This window comes from Suncus etruscus, chromosome 16, assembly GCF_024139225.1.
Source record: "Suncus etruscus isolate mSunEtr1 chromosome 16, mSunEtr1.pri.cur, whole genome shotgun sequence".
Taxonomy (NCBI): Eukaryota; Metazoa; Chordata; class Mammalia; order Eulipotyphla; family Soricidae; genus Suncus; species Suncus etruscus.
This window is the reverse complement of record NC_064863.1, coordinates 41,581,234-41,597,724: the sequence shown is the minus strand read 5'-3', so window position 1 is coordinate 41,597,724 and position 16,491 is coordinate 41,581,234. Positions and strand designations below refer to the sequence as shown.

Genomic DNA, 16,491 nt, shown 5'->3' with positions numbered 1-16,491 from the left:
TAAAGTGGAAGTCCTGATTCCTTAATGGTGAGTTCACTTACCATTAATGACTGGGTTTATGTATATAATGCACACAACATAGATTTGAGATAATGCTTAATAAAATGGCTATTGAAAGTGCTTTTTGTGGCACATGGAAGAAATAGGAGTAATATGGAAAGAGTGGCCCATTCATTCTGTAGAATTCTGGATTAAAATATTAATACCTACAAGTAGCGGGTCCTACAAGTAGTTGAATAAGCATTTGTCTTTTGCATATATTTTTCTCTCCTCTCCTTTTCTCTCCTCTTCTCTCTAGTTCTTTTCTCTAGTCTATAGCAATGCTATAGAATGCTCTCGCTCTCATCTGTATATATTTTTTCTCCCATAAAAGCATACTCCTTATAAAGTGTATACCAGATTTGATGGATAGCTATGCTTTTCTAAAAAAAAATTAGGTGCTTGGGGTTCAAAGAAACTTCCTTCAGTCACTTCAGAATTTTAATCATGCCTTTGGGGATGCTTAATGGTGCTTGCACCAGGTAGAAGTGTGGTGTCAAAGTTTTCTCATCCATTGAATTTTTTTTTAGGTTGTCTATGATGCTAACACACTTTACATTTTTGCACCTAGTCCACAAAGCAGAGACCGATGGGTGAAGAAGTTAAAAGAAGGTAAACTCATCTAAGGAATTACTCATCTATAGAAAGTTTTAGACTGTAACATTATTATTCCTAAATTGAAATGCCATAGATAATCTTGTATTTATAATAATTTCCTCTTAACAAGTTGTTTTTCCTAGGACATTCTATTACTCTAAGTGACCCACTTTGAAGATACCTTTTTAAAAATGATTCCTTCTAATAGTATTTGCATAGTTTTTCTTTTCTTTGTGGGGAGGTCACACCCGGCAGTGCTCAGGGGTTACTCCTGGCTCCATTCAGAAATTGCTTGGGGGACCATATGGGAAGCCGGGAATCGAACCCAGGTCCATCCTGGGTTGGCTGCTTGCAAGGCAAATGCCCTACCACTGTTCTATCACTCTGGCCCCTGGTATTTGCATAGTTTTTCAGAAAAGCATGCTTTCGGGGCCGGAGAGAGAGAGCATGGAGGTAAGGCATTTGCCTTGCATGCATAAGGTTGGTGATTCGAATCCCAGCATCCCATATGGTCCCCTGAGCCTGCCAGGTGTGTTTTCTGAGCAGAGAGCCCGGAGTAATCCCTGAGTGCTGCCGGGTGTGACTCAAAAAACCAACAACAACAACAACAAAAAGCATGCTTTCATTTAATAAGTAATATATTTAAAGAAAAAAAAGCACTGGACTTTTATGCTAAAAGGATTTTTGGTGGAGAGTAGCCCATACCTGGTGGTACTCAGTGGTTACTCCTGGCTCTGTGCTTAGGAATTATCCTATAAGGGCTCAAGGGAACCATATGGGACGCTGGGAATTGAACCCAATTTGGCTGTGTGCATGGTAAATGCTCTACCCTATAGTTACTATCCCTTCCTCCTTTCTTCCCCTTCCTCTCTCCTTCCCTCCTTTTACCCCATGATGCACCAGGCTTGGTTTTGGCTGTACACTCAAGAATCATTCCTGAAAGGGCTTGGGGGACTATACAGGGTGTGAGGGATTTGTACTGGCAAGTACTGTACTCCCTATACTATCTATCCAGCCCAAGATTTGATACTTTTTTTTTTTTTTATCTTTTTTTCTTTTGAGGCTCTGCCTGGCAATTTTTAGGCCTAGCTCATGGCTCTTTGCTCAGGTTTCACCTCTGTCAATGCTAAAGAATGATGTTTGGTAGTACCTCTTGGAGGACCATTGATGATGCTGGAAATCAAACCAGCATTGGCTTTATCTTCTCTACTAGCTCAGCCCCCAGCATGATCTTTTAGATAGAAAGTCCTGTGTTGTCACCTTTTTTTCTGGTATGGGCCAAGTTGTTTACAGCTTTGAAATGGGTGATTATCCTGCACCATCCTCCTTGCTTTGCAGAATGGTGAGGCTGACTTCTGTGTGTACCTCACACAGTGAGCAACAGCTGTGACCACTTCTGAGCAAGGGTGCTCCACCTCCCACTCCTAAAAAAGTGACAGGAAAGAGGACACCTGACTTTTTGAATGCTTTTTACATTTTTTTTTGTTTGTTTTGTTTTTGGGCCACACCCAGTGACGCTCAGGGATTACTCCTGGCTATGTGCTCAGACATTGTTCCTGGCTTGGGGGACCATATGGGACGCTGGGGGATCGAACTGTGGTCCGTCCTAGGCTAGCGCAGGCAAGGCAGATGCCTTACCCTTTGTGCCATCGCTTCGGCCCCCCCTTTTTTGGGGGGGATTTTTTACATAATTTTATGAGAATGTTCTTACAATAAATGTAGCCTTTGAGGAATAAAGTATGATTGATAGTATTTCTTAGGAAACATTCTATTTGATTTCATTCATCATTGACTATGTCTCTGAATTACAGAAATAAAGAACAACAATAATATTATGATAAAATATCACCCTAAATTCTGGGCTGAGGGAAGCTATCAGTGTTGCAGACAAACTGAAAAGCTAGCTCCTGGATGTGAGAAATACAACCTTTTTGAGAGCAGTAAGTATTCATTTAATTCCATAATTATATTGTATTCAGGATGTTTATATTATTTATAGGGTGAGAAGGTGATGTGGTTTTGTCTTTGTTAAGTATGGCCTCCACACTTTCTAGTATTGTGTAAGTGTAGGGTAAGCACATTTTGTAGAAGTAAATGCATTGACTTAGCCATGACACTGTGTCGTGGAATTGTCATGCACTGATTAATTCTGACACTAAGGAATCTTCTGGGGTCCCTTGGAAAGGTGTATGCGCAGAGTTGGTGAAGGGAGACAGAGGCCAAAGATTCAAGTTGGGTTTAAGATCTGTTCTGTTTATTCAAAGTAAAAGGTGAAATGCTTATACGCAATTTCTTGGCAAGGCATATTTTCAGACGAAACTAATTTACCAAAAAAGCACAGGGGCAAATTGTTTAGAGCATTTTCTAATGCAGACAGTTTCATACTCTTGAGCCACTTTTGCTATCTGAGGTTTTTAGCTAGCAAGGTCAGTTCCCAGAGACTCGTGTTATTTATTGTTTGGTCCTTATTCTAATTCATGCATTCTGAACTGGGGCTTGAAGTATTAACCCTTGATATAACTGCACATAGGCTAACAGCAAAGCTAGATTTGAAAGTAGTAATTATTTTGTAAGACTGAATAAATAATACTTGAATCTATAGAAATGTTCCTAATAAGGTATGTTTCTATAAATCTGAGTAATCTTTAAGAGAGGCTCTAAGAAAAGTGAATAATAGAATGCTAGCTGAAGTTATGTCTCAAATAATATTTGTGCTACACCCCCCCCTTTTCCTGAATGCCTCATGGACAGGCAACCAAGGTTTTTCAGGGCCTTGATGCCTGTGAGTACAGGTTACTCTCCAAGAATCCTTTTTCGCAGGTGCTACTTTTCAAGTGAACTTTTGCTAGTACAGGCAGCTTTGAAAAGTTCCTGCAGTAGTAGACTGCTTTTGAAAAGACCCTCCCTCAAGTGCCTTCCAAGGTGCCTTCCGAGGTCTCAGGGTCTGTTTACATGGGGATGATGTAATATGGAATCAAAGGTTAGTTTCGTGGAATCAGCTGTCAGGAGAGATGAAGTCATGAAATTTTCCTATACATGGATGTACATGGAATCTATCATGCTCAGTGAAATAAGTCAGAGGGAGAGAGAGAGATGCAGAATAGTCTCACTCATATGGGTTTTAAGAAAAATAAAAGTCATTTTTGTAACAATCCTCAGAGACAATGAGAGGAGGGCTGGAACACCAGCTCACTTCATGAAGCTCACCACAAAGAGTGGTGAGTGCAGTTATAGAAATAACTACACTGAGAACTACCATAATCATGTGAATGAATGAGGGAACTGGAAAGCCTGTCTAGAGTACAGGTGGGGGTGGGGTGAGATGGAGGGAGATTTGGGACATTGGTGGTGGGAATGTTGCACTGGTGAAGGGGGGTGTTCTTTACATGACTGAAATCTAATCACAATCATTTATGTAATCAAGATGTTTAAATAAAGAAAAAATGGGAAAAAAATCGCATTAGTATCTTACTAAAGGATTGTTTTAACAAGCTTTTTTTTTTTTTTTACAATGAAAAAGCCTAACAATGACCATTAAAAGCATTAACCCCATACAGCTCTATTAATAGCTTTTCTTTCTTTTGATTTTTTTATTTTGTATTGGAGCCACACCTGGTTAGATTTAGTCAGGGCTTATTCCTGGCTGTACACTTAGGGATCACTCCTGGAGGTGCTTGGGGGACCATATGACATGGTGAGAGTGAACCTTGGTCGGTGTGTGCAAAGCAAACACCTTGCCTACTGTACTATATCTTTTCCTTTCAGTTTTATTAAAATATAATAGAATATTAAAATCTTGAAAGGGTATAAAGCAATAATTTGATAATATGATCTACGAATGATTTCTTTCCACCACTTCACATTTTTAATCAGGTTGTGTATATGTGTAAATATTTAATTTCTGATCTCTTAGAGAATAGATTTCAATTACATGGTAGAGTGTTAATCATCTTTAGCCACTGTGTTTACATTGGATTCTCAGATCTTCTTTTTATGAAACTGAAAGTTTGTATATATAAACCAGTCTCTCTCTGTTTCCTCTAAATCTTTCCTACCCACTTCCCCAGCCTTTGACAATCACCATTTTTTTTCTCCTATTTCTGTGAATTTGTCTTTTTTGTTTTGTTTTTGAGTCACACCAAGCAATGCTCGGGTTAGTCCTGGCTCTGTGCTCAGAAATCACTCCTGGCAGGCTCAGGGAACCATATGGGATGCCAGGAATTATGCCACCACTGGTCCTGGGTCAGCTGCGTGCAAGGCAAATGCCCTACCACTGTGCTATCTCTCTGGCCTGAATTTGTCATTTTTATTTTTTATTTAATTTATTTTTTTCCTTTTTCCTTCTCTTTTTGAGGGGAAACCTTGCACACAGCTGTGCTGGGTTCAATTCCCAGCACTGCATATGGTGCCCTGAGCCTGCCAGGGTGATTTCTGAATGCAGAGCCAGGAGTAACCCCTAATTGCTGCCAGGTGTAGACAGAAGAGAAGAGGAGAGAAGAGGAGGGGAGGAGAGGGGAGGGTAAGATAGGGGAGAAGAGGTGAGGAGAGGGGTGGGGAGGAGAGGGAAGGACAGGAGAGGAGAGAGAAGAGAAGAGAAGAAAAGAAAAGAAGACTGAATTTGTCATTTTTAAAAATATTTCACATATAAGTGAAGGTGTATGATATTGGTCTGGCTTATTTTTCTTTATTTGCATAATGTCATCCATATGCATCTATTATGGAAGAATGGATTTCTCTTTCAAGGCTGAATAGCATTTCATTACATATTTTATATTTTTCTTATCCATTTACTTAAATAGGTCATCTTCCTGACTATTTCTATTCCTTGGCTATTGTAAATAATGGTACCATAAATGAACATAGACATATCTTTGAGATAGTGTTTTTTAAATATATAGACCCAGAAGTAGAACTGCTGAATCATATGGCAGTTCTATTTTTAATTTCTTGCAGATAACCATACTATTTTCCAGAGAAGGCTGTATCAGTTTTCATCTTTACAAACAGTATAGAGAGGTTCCCTTTTTCCTTTCTTTGCTATCCGACTTTTGTCATCTTTTGTTTTTGATCATAGCCATCCTGATAGATGTGAGCTGGCATCTCGTAATGTTTTGATGTGCATTTCCCTGCTGTTTTCTTATGTTGAGCACTATTTCATGTACCTGGTCATTATCTGAGTATCTTCTTTTGAAAATGGTTTCTTCAAAGACAATATAGAGAGAGATAAGGGCCACAAGTACAGGTCCATGATAGGAAGCTTGTCATAAAGAGTAGGAACACAGTTAGGCAGAGAAGGGACCGCAATGATAGGGAGGGTTGGAAATGATCACTATGGACAAGAACTGGGTGTTGAAAGGTGGTAAAGTGATATTCACGATATCCCTTCGGTAAAAATACTGCAAACTATAGTGCCTAAAAGGAAAAATAAACTGGAAGAAAAATATCTGCCAAAGAGGCAGGCCTGGGGGAGGGCAGGAAATTAGGGACATTGATGGTGGGAATGTGTACTGACTGGTAAAGGGATGAGTGTTGGAACATTGTATAATTGAAACGCAGTCATGAACAATTTTGTAACTATATATCTCATGGTGATTTATTTAGTTAAAACATATATAAATTAGAAAAAGAAAACTTAACAAAACATAAACAGTAAAATTATATAAAAAAGAGAGATAGAAAAAATGGTCTCTTCAATCAAGTCTTGTACCCATTTTTAAATTCAATTATTTTTATTTGTTATTAATTGATATGTATTTTTTGGATAATGTAGGTATTAACCCCGTACCAGATATGTGATCTGCAAATATTCTCTTCTTGATACCCTGGTGTAGGATGCCATTTAATTTTGTTGGTGCTTTCCTTTGCTAGTACAAATCTTTTCATTCTTTTTTCTTTTTTTTTTTTTTTTTTTTTTGGTTTTTGGGCCACACCCTGTGATGCTCAGGGATTACTCCTGGCTATGCGCTCAGAAATCACTCCTGGCTTGGGGGACCATATGGGACGCCAGGGGATTGAATCACAGTCCATCCTAGGCTAGCATGGGCAAGGCAGACACCTTATCCCTTGTGCCACCGCTCTGGCCCCCAAATCTTTTAATTCTTACAGAATTATTTATTTTTATGCTTGTTGCCTTTATCAAGGAGTTTACCCCTATGTTTTCAACTAGGAGTTTTATTCTTTCCAGCCTTGTGTTCAAATATCTAATATATTTTGAGTTTATTTTTTTGTATGTAGTTTAAAATTAGGGTATAATTCTTTACTATAATATTTATGCATTCTTGAATAAATGAACTCTTTTAATGTGCTTTTAGTATAGCAATGCAGCCAAAATCTTAAGTAGGATAATTCCCATATCTATATCTAAAATCCTCACAAATCCTTAAAATGGGCGAGTTTTTTTTAATATTTTTATTTTTAATTATGAGAACAATGATGCAAAGAGGACAAGGTAGTTACAGTGAAAGAACAATCGCCCATAAACAGAGTTCTCAGAAGAAATCCCCTTGCTGACGCCTAAATATTGAACTTACAGTCAAAAAAACATTAAGAAAAATAAGGCAGAACCCATGTACAATTACTTTGTCCACAAGTCCCCAGATTGTAGTATATTATAACATTTCTTAGCAGTACACAAAGCAACCTAAAGCCATGAGATTAATGTGACTCCTTAACTTTGAAGGCATAGTATTTTTTAATATTCAACATAAAAAATTTAAGAGGTTTTTTTTAAGGGTTAGTCAAAAGGGCACAATAAAAACGGTGTTAGAGTGGCAAATATTGTTTGCATAGGCCCACCAAAATATGGGGGTCATAGAAAGAAATAGCCTTGGTCTAAATCAAGGAGACCACTACCCCTGAAGTTTCCTGGCATAAGAAAAATGGGCGAGTTTTAGCTATAACCAAGAATAGTTTCAAAATGGCTAGTGCTGTTAGCCATAATAATAGTAATTCATTATAATTTATGTCAGCCAGAATTGAAGAAACTTTTGAATATGAGTGAATGATTATTGGTTTTGTTTTTATTTGGGACCACAGATGGTGATCTTCAGGACTTATTCCTGGCAGGTTTAGGGGAATATATGGGATGCCAAGGATTGAATTCAGATCAGCCATATGTAGGCATATGCCCTACCTGCTGTTCTGTTAGTTCAGCCCCTCTAGCAAATGATTATTTAACAAAGATACTACATCAGCAGGAGACCTGCTGATTGAACCATCTACCACTGCTCACTTTTGAGTCCCTGTACCCTGATTTTTTGGGGGGTGCTCAGACAGTAAACATATTAGACAGAAGGCTATTGTTATTATTTTTTTCCTTATTTTAATTTCCTAAGACTTGATATTCAATTGTATATAGCCTTATCTACTGTAAAGATATCCCAGAGTGATTGCAAGTAGAAATTTATTCATCTCCAGGAATAGCTAGTAGCAAAGTGGTCTGGGAGGGGGTAGCTTGGTAAATGGGTATTAAGGTTGTTCCAGCTCTAGTAGTCTCTGTCTGGAAGCAGAAGTAAGGAAAGAGTGCATAGGGGCATGACCTAAAACAGGCTAATCTGTGTACTATTTTGAGGAGAATTCTTTCTATGGCTGACCCTAATTGGGAAGTAGGTTTATAGCTACACATCCAGGGAAAACTGTTAAGATGGTAGAATCAAGAGTAAGGTACAGAAGCCAAAGGTTCATTCATCATGGCTTGTTATCATTATTTCAGCACTCTACTGTTTATCTTTATTGATCATTCATTTTGACCCATGGTTGATGTTGTCATTTTCAGGTATAAAGAAAGTACTACCTCCAGCACCAGAAACAAAGAAGGTAGGTATCTTTAACTTTGGGAAGCATTGGAAGTTACTGCATATATGGATTTTTATTCAGATGACATTTCCCCTTTCCCAGGATGAGGTCAGATACAGAAATTCAATGGTTTATTTGCTTTGGAATGTGTGTCAATTATTATCAACTTATTTGGATAAGATAGAGTCCTTATTATCTGGCATTTTTATTTATATAATGACTTAAGAAATAGTACTTAGAAATTCTGAGACTTCAGAGTTTCTCAACAGCTTTATGAGAAAAATGTCCCTACTGTGGCCCCCTTGTTGTACCAGTGCCTGCCTAGTGTCATGCTTTGACCTCTCATTTATGCAACTTTCACCTGTTGCCTCCTTTGGAATATCCTGCAGACCCGAAGGGAGCCATATGGTCCAGTTTGAGAAATATTGTTTTAAAGGAATACTTCAATCTTAGGACCTCAATATTAAGACAACGGAATGACTTCAGGGATTTAATATTAGACCTGTGAAGAGTAGGGTATGTTGATAAACACATTTACTTTGGATCAGACAGGGTCTATGTCAATGTTAGTTTGATATGAGTGATTTTGGATAGATTACTTAAATCACTCTTTCCTTTTTCCTGGGGTATTAAGAATAAATAAGACTATGTAATAAGACTATATATTATATATTAGACTACGTAGTAATACTGTTGACTAAGGCAGTATTAGACTAAGACAACTATAGACTAAGAGACTATACATTAAGACTGAAGTATATATGTAACTATGTATGAAGTCTCTTTACTGTGTACTAGATTATGTCTAAGACTATATGATATATACTAGTCTATGTACTAAAGTATTAAAAATTCTACTTTATGGGTTACTCAGGGTAACTGAGGCTTATTAATACTAAATTATGTGCTAAAGTATTCTGCACCATGGTTTATTAGGGATAAATGAATTTATTATTATGTATTAGTCTATGTACTAGATTATTATATGTCCTACTTCATGAATTACTGATGTGAAACAAGACTTATTACTATGTACAAAGGTGTGTGCCTTGTACCTAGCAGGCACAGAGAATTTCAGTTCCTTTGGATAGGAGGATACCTTATAAAAGACTACACTTCTGTAGTACTTTTCCATCATTTCAGACCATTAGAGTGATACACCTAGTCTACCTTTGTTCTCTGGATTTTGCCCAGAATTTTCCTTGTCTCTCTTTAGAAAGAATCATAAATCATTCTCTCACACCCTCTTTCAAACACCTTGCACTTTAATGTTTAAAGCTTGTTTTTTAATGTTTAAAGACAACTTTTTCTTATTTTTGTATTGTGCAATGCATGAAGATCCAGTTGTATCCACATCATCCAACTCAGAGGGTCTCCTAGATTCTACCTGTGCTCTGGTGATAAGTGAATCACTTAAATTTGACCTCACACCCTCTTTTGAACAGAAAACTAAACTCTCACATTTCATCTTTTTTTTTCTTTTTTCTTCTTCTTTTTAGCGAAGGCCTCCACCACCCATTCCTCCTGAAGAAGAAGATAATGGTGAAGAAATAGTTGTTGCTATGTATGATTTCCAAGCGACGGAAACACACGACCTCAGATTAGAGAGAGGCCAAGAATATATCATATTAGAAAAGAATGATGTTCATTGGTGGAGAGCAAGAGATAAATATGGGTATGTAGTACCTCTGCATGACACAATGTAGGTGGCTGGGAGATAAGAGCTGAGTGAGGACAGGGTCATCAGTTACTATCTTGTATTGATTGAGACTAGTTTAGCAAGTTACAGATATATATTATCAATTTGTACTGAATTCTTAGTAGTGACTCAATACATGCAGCTGTATTAATCACTGTGTTCGAGAAATTAGAATACATGATACCAGTCTTTTTAAAAATATCGATTGTCTATTTAGTTTTATTATTTTAACTTGGGGGGGGGTTACATTTTCTATTTTTCCTCCATAAGGTAATATTAGATTTTTCTTTCTTTCTTTTTTTTTTTGGTTTTTGGCTTTTGGTTTTTGGGTCACACCCGGCAGCACTTAGGAGTTACTCCTGGCTCTATGCTCAGAAATCGCCCCTGGCAGGCACAGGGAACCATATGGGATGCCGGGATTCGAACCACTGTCCTTCTATATGAAAGGCAAATGCTTTACCTCCATGCTATCTCTTCAGCACCAATATTAGATTTTTCTAAGAAAGGGTTGGGGGATGAATTATCTATACATGTGAATATGTATAAACTATATATACATATATGTAATACATTAAAAACAAAATTATTTATATACAGTAATTTAGGAATTAAAGGCAAAATCTTTTCTACCTTATTAATTAATAATGGGTAAATATGAAACATTAAAGGGGAAGAGTGTCTTTTAGACTTTATTAAGAAAATTTGATGGGGCCAGAGAGATAGCATGGAGGTAGGGCATTTGCCTTGCATGCAGAAGGACAGTGGTTTGAATCCCGGCAACCCATATGGTCTCCCGAGCCTGTCTGGAGTGATTTCTGAGCATAGAGCCAGGCATAACACCTGAGCGCAGCTGGGTGTGACCCAAAAACAAACAAACAAAAAAAAAAAGAAAAGAAAAGAGAAGAAAATTTTATATCCTCTGCTTCCCTCTGAAGTTTAATTCTGTTTCTATTCTGAGTTCTAATGGATTAGATTATTAATATTTTTCCTGTCCAAAGCACACCCTCTATCTAATCTGCTTTTTCTTTTCCCTTCCTACTTTCTCTTCCCTAATTCCAATACTTTCTCAGGCTGCTGGACAGTGAATGCTTCTGCATTGTTGGGGTCTTTCTTTTCTCCTTACTTCTTAGTAAGTGTATATTTTCAGAAGTGCTGTGAGTTTGCTGTATATTACTCCCTTCTTGGCAAATTTTAGCATTTTACTCTATGCTAACGAAGAGGTTGCTACTGCTTCTTTTTGAAAACTTAACAATACTGACTTTTATTCTTAAAATTTTATACCATAGTTGTTTTAACCATCCATGAAAATGTATAATAATATTCTGGAGCCTCCTGCCACTTCAAACATGATAAGTATTTTTCAAGAGGATCTGGGAAATTTTTAAAAAGTTATTTATTTTGGTCCTACACACAACATGCTAGGGAGTCCCTGAAACAGGTTTCCTGTAGACACTTTAAGCCTGTTAAGCTATCTGGCATCCATTTTTCCAGTCTTGATTAACTAATTCTCCTGGTTTTTTAGTCTGGAGTATGTAAAAATTATTTCAAGTCATGATGTTATTTCATTGCTCAGTGCAAAAGTTAAAGGCTTTTTAAAAACAACTGCTGAATCATTGTCATGATTAACAAACATTAAAAAAATAACATCTGTAGGTGCTGGAGAGATAGCACAGCGGCGTTTGCCTTGCAAGCAGCCGATCCTGGACCTAAGGTGGTTGGTTCGAATCCCAGCGTCCCATATGGTCCCCCGTGCCTGCCAGGAGCTATTTCTGAGCAGATAGCCAGCAGTAACGCCTGAGCATCACCGGGTATGGCCCAAAAACCAAACAAACAAACAAACAACAACAACAAAACATCTGTAGGCTTTTCTTTAACTTTTTGGGCTTGGATAAAGAATGTCAGGCTGACCTGGTAAATAGGACATAATGTATTCTCTAACTTAATAGATATACTTATGGGAAGTCAGTTAGTCTTATAAACTTTAGGTACTATTATGCTTTGCTATTACAAGTTTTTTTTTTTTTTAACTAGTAACCTTTCAGGAATTTCAGTCCACCATTTTTTTTTTCTTATTTCTAGGAGTGAAGGATATATTCCAAGTAATTATGTAACAGGAAAGAAATCCAACAACTTAGATCAATATGAGTAAGTAAATGATTATTTTGTGACTGTGGGAAACCAGAAAATGTTCTCATTTTACTAATTATTAAGAAGTATTTAGGATTTAATGGGTATCATTCATTATCTTTAGAAAGTAGTCAGCATTAATAGTTGCTTAGTGTAGTAAGTGACATTGTGAGAATGCACTTCTATAATAATACTTTATATCTGAATATTGTATGAAACAATAGAGTTGTGCAAGCAAATACAATTGAATTGATTTTAAACAAATAATAGCTTATCTGACTTAAATATACAGATTTTTCTTGATAGGGGATTGTGAGTTTGGGGTCATTCTCAATGGTACTCAGGAGAGCATGCTCAGGGAACTCTATGTGTTTCTGGGGATTGAACAGGGGTCATCCCTGTCAGGCAAGCACCTGACCTATGTACTATCTCTCTGGTTCTGAAATAAAGGTAATTGCTCATTTATTTCAGAAGCTACATATATCTACATATGTAGAATGTAGGGCCTGAGAGACAGCTCAACAGGTATCCATCCCTAGAACTGCATGATTCCCTGAGCACTGCCAAGAATGACTTCCAAGCATAGTGTGGCCTCAAAACAAAACAAATTGAACAAAAATAAATGAAAATATAGTTCCAGAGACATCTTTAAAAAGCATGTGATTGCATCTTTTTGTAACTATAATGACAATTATTGTTTTTATATGTGAAAGTTATTAAGAAAAATGAATAATTAAATTGACTTCTTTCATTTTTTATTATATTTTGGGAAAATTGAATCATTCCCTATATATGCCTTATTTTTCCACTTATACATTTATTTTGAGTGTTTATTTTCCCATTATTCTCCCAAGACTTTTTCTTTTGCTGTTGTATGTTTTGCTTTTGGGTCACACCAGCAATGCTCAGTGGTTACTCCTGGCCCTGTGGTCAGGAATTACTCCGGATGGAGCCTGGGGGACCATATGGGATACCAGAAATTAAACATAGGTTGGCCACATGCAAGGCAAGCACCCTACCCACTGTAGTATCACTCTGGCTCCTCTAAAGACATTTTTATAACTACGTGTCATTCTATCATAGAATCATGAAATACTGGAATCAGTCTGTATTGAGCTTCACCTTAAAGCTGTAAATATATACATGGCATATGGATGTGCAATTCTATAATCATTTCTTATTTTGCATGAAACTATGTTTTATGAATCCCTTTGTATATAAGTAACACATTTCTTTATGTTATCATAGTTAAATTTCTTTAAGAAAAAGCCTACACACTAGACAAAAGGCTATCTAAACTAGGTTCTAATACAGTGCTGTCAAATTGATTCCCAGAGAAGTTGCACAATTTCTATACCTACTAGAAATATGTGACAACAGATTTTATGTGGTCAAATCAGGTCGTACAGAGGAACATCAGTTCTGTTGCTGGGAATAGAACTTGGGTTGGCCGTATGCAAGGCAAGTGTCTGGTGATTCTATTGCTGTGACATAATTTGGACCTAGTTTTATCTTAAAGAGTATATTTAGGGGGTATCTACCAAGCAGTGTTCAGAAGGCTTAGAGGCCTCTCCCAGTAATTATTGAGTAGTAGAACTGTGGTTCACTGAGAAGCTACGGTGCTGCTTGCTCTGAGGTGCCAGGAAAAGCCTGTGCCATTTTGGTCATACTCCTGGGCCTCCAGGGCTGTACCTATTAATGCTGGATGACCCTATAGTCCCAGTGGTGGAACTGGGGTCAACTGTATGCAAGATATGTGCCTTAACCCCTCCTTGTACTATCTCTCTGTCCCCACACCCATCCCAGACCTGATTTTAAACTGATCTAACTGAGCACTTGATAATTTGGAAACCAGCTCATTTTTATCTGAATGTGAGAATCCCCCTTATGACTCATGGAATTAAGGACTTTATGAAGTTTATGATTCATTTCCATGAGTTTGGGGTATATCTATGCCTGGAAACTTCCCGTCTTCTGAGGCGTTCTTCTCTTTGTGAACTAATTGAACTTGCTGTGTGCGGTCTCTGGCATGGGAGTCCCCTCAGCTGCCTGCCAAGAGGTCAGAGATGTCACATGGCCCTAGGCCAGGCCTGACTAGCTGAGAATGGGGACTTGTTCTCCATATGGACAATTTCTCCGCACTCTTCCCACTCTGCCATTTGTTTTAACTTTTTTCATTGTGTTACAACCCAGCCTATAATACATTCTAAGTGTCCCCAGGGTTCAGAAGCCATTTTTCCCAGCTGTTGAACCTGGAGCTCTTCTGATATTTGTTTGGGCCTAGAAGTATCCCTAGGCAACAGATGGTCCACTAGGCTTGACTCTTGATCACTGGAAACACAGCTCACAGGGCTATCTATAACCTAGCCTTGACCTCTACACTCAAGTAACAGTTTGGAGAAGACTACTCAGAAGAACTGTTGTTCAAAAGAAGGGATTCATTGTTATGGTTGGTAAAAAGGAGCTCTGGGGTAGTAAGCAGTGAAATGAAGAAAGAGGTAGAAATGTTCTTAGAACAAAGTCTCTGATAAAAGCTTTGAGTAGGTGATGTCATAGGAGGTCAGAATTAGATGAGAAACAAAGCAAAGATGACTTGCTAGTTGATTGCTTTGCGTCTTTCTTTCTCATTCTTGCCTCATAGCCTTCTTTTCACAATTTACTCTCACTCATTTCCCTTCAGAAGCAAGGATTAACCTCTACCAGGACTGTTCTCGGGCCTCTTTTTTGTCCTGTTCTTTCCAGAATGCTTTTGAAGTGACTCACTGATCTGAAAGACTCAACACATTCAGGTTTGGGTTTCTGAGAACTAAATAATTTACCTACCAAATATACACACGTTCTTTTAGACAGCTCCTTCATCCAGTGGTGTCTGCCTCTAACTGGGGCATTTCTTTTTCTTTTTTCTTTTTTGGTTTGGGGGCCACTACTGGCGGTGCTCAGAGGTTACTCCTAGCTCTGTGCTCAGGAATCACTCCTGGCGGTGCTCGGGGTACCAGATGGGATGCTGGGGATTGAGCCCTGGTTGGCCATGTGCAAGGCAAACACCTTACCCACTATGCTGTCACTCTGGCCCCAACTGAGGCATTTCTCAGCAGACATGGTTCTTATGTGAGAGATGTCTGTGGGGTGATGCCTCACCACCCACACTGAGGGCTCTCAGGTGACCCTGTGTTTGTGGTCCTTCCTCACAGGAGATATTCAGTAGAGGCTCTATTGTCCTAACATTTTCCTGTTTAGAGCTTTTCTAGAAGAGCATGTAAAACCACACAGAACCATTAGGAGATGCTCTCCTCTAGCTAATTTATATGTTTACTTATCCATCACTCTTTCCTTTGTCATACTGTTAATGGTTTGAGTTATAGCTTAAGGAAGGGGAACATCTTTTTGGGAAAACATCAAATGCCCTAAAAATGATCCCTCAGGGGCCGGAGCAATAGCCCAGCAACAGGGCCCTTGCAGGCTGCCCGGGACAGACTCAGGTTCGATACCCGGTATCTCATATGGTCCCCCACACCTGCCAAGAGCGACTTCTGAATGCAGATCCAGGAATAACCCCTGAGCACCGCCGGGAGTGACCCAAAATTCCAACCCCCTCGAAAAAAGGTCCCTCAGAACAGTTTCTAGGAACCTGCTTTTGAGATTCAATGTATTCTGTTTTTTTCTTTCTTTTTTTCTTTTCTTTTTGATTTTTGGGTCACCCCTGATGGTGCTCAGGGGTTACTTCTGGCTCTGTGCTCAGAAGTCACTTCTGGCAGGCAGGGGGTACCATATGGGATGCCGGGATTAGAACTACCCCAGTTCGAATCAGCTATGTACAAGGCAAATGCCCTACTACTGTGCTATCTCTCTGTTCCTCAATGTATTCTTTTTGTTTCCTTTCTTTTCTTTTTCTCTCTTCTCTTTTTCCCCTCCCTTCTGTTCCCTCACTCCCCTTTCTTCCCATTTTCTCCTCTCTTCTCTCTCCTCCCCTCTCCTCTTTTCTTCTCTCTCCATTTTCTTCCCTCCCCTCCCCTCCCCTGTCCTCTCCTTCCTTACCTTTTTCTTTTCTCGCCTTTTCCTCTTCCTCTCCCTTCTTTTTCCCCTCTCTTCTCTTTCCCTCCTTTTCCCTCCTCCCTCCTCTCCTCTTTTTACCTTTCTATCATTTTCTTTTCCAACAGCTTGAAATACTAAAGAACTTCTTGTTTCTCCAAGTAACCTATATGTAATTTCCTCTTGAAAGCCACAACTTAGCTATC

The 16,491-nt window shown here is 38.5% G+C and overlaps 1 protein-coding gene across 1 annotated transcript in view; it reads left to right on the top strand.

Moving 5' to 3' along the window:
* TEC (tec protein tyrosine kinase) overlaps nucleotides 1–16,491 on the top strand; it is a 143,412-nt gene that overhangs the window by 98,222 nt on the left and 28,699 nt on the right. Inside the window, exons 4-8 of the mRNA XM_049790210.1 lie at nucleotides 570–651; nucleotides 2,448–2,576; nucleotides 8,411–8,451; nucleotides 9,930–10,105; nucleotides 12,209–12,274. Coding sequence (XP_049646167.1) covers nucleotides 570–651; nucleotides 2,448–2,576; nucleotides 8,411–8,451; nucleotides 9,930–10,105; nucleotides 12,209–12,274 — 494 coding nt within the window. The remainder of the gene's footprint in view (nucleotides 1–569; nucleotides 652–2,447; nucleotides 2,577–8,410; nucleotides 8,452–9,929; nucleotides 10,106–12,208; nucleotides 12,275–16,491) is intronic.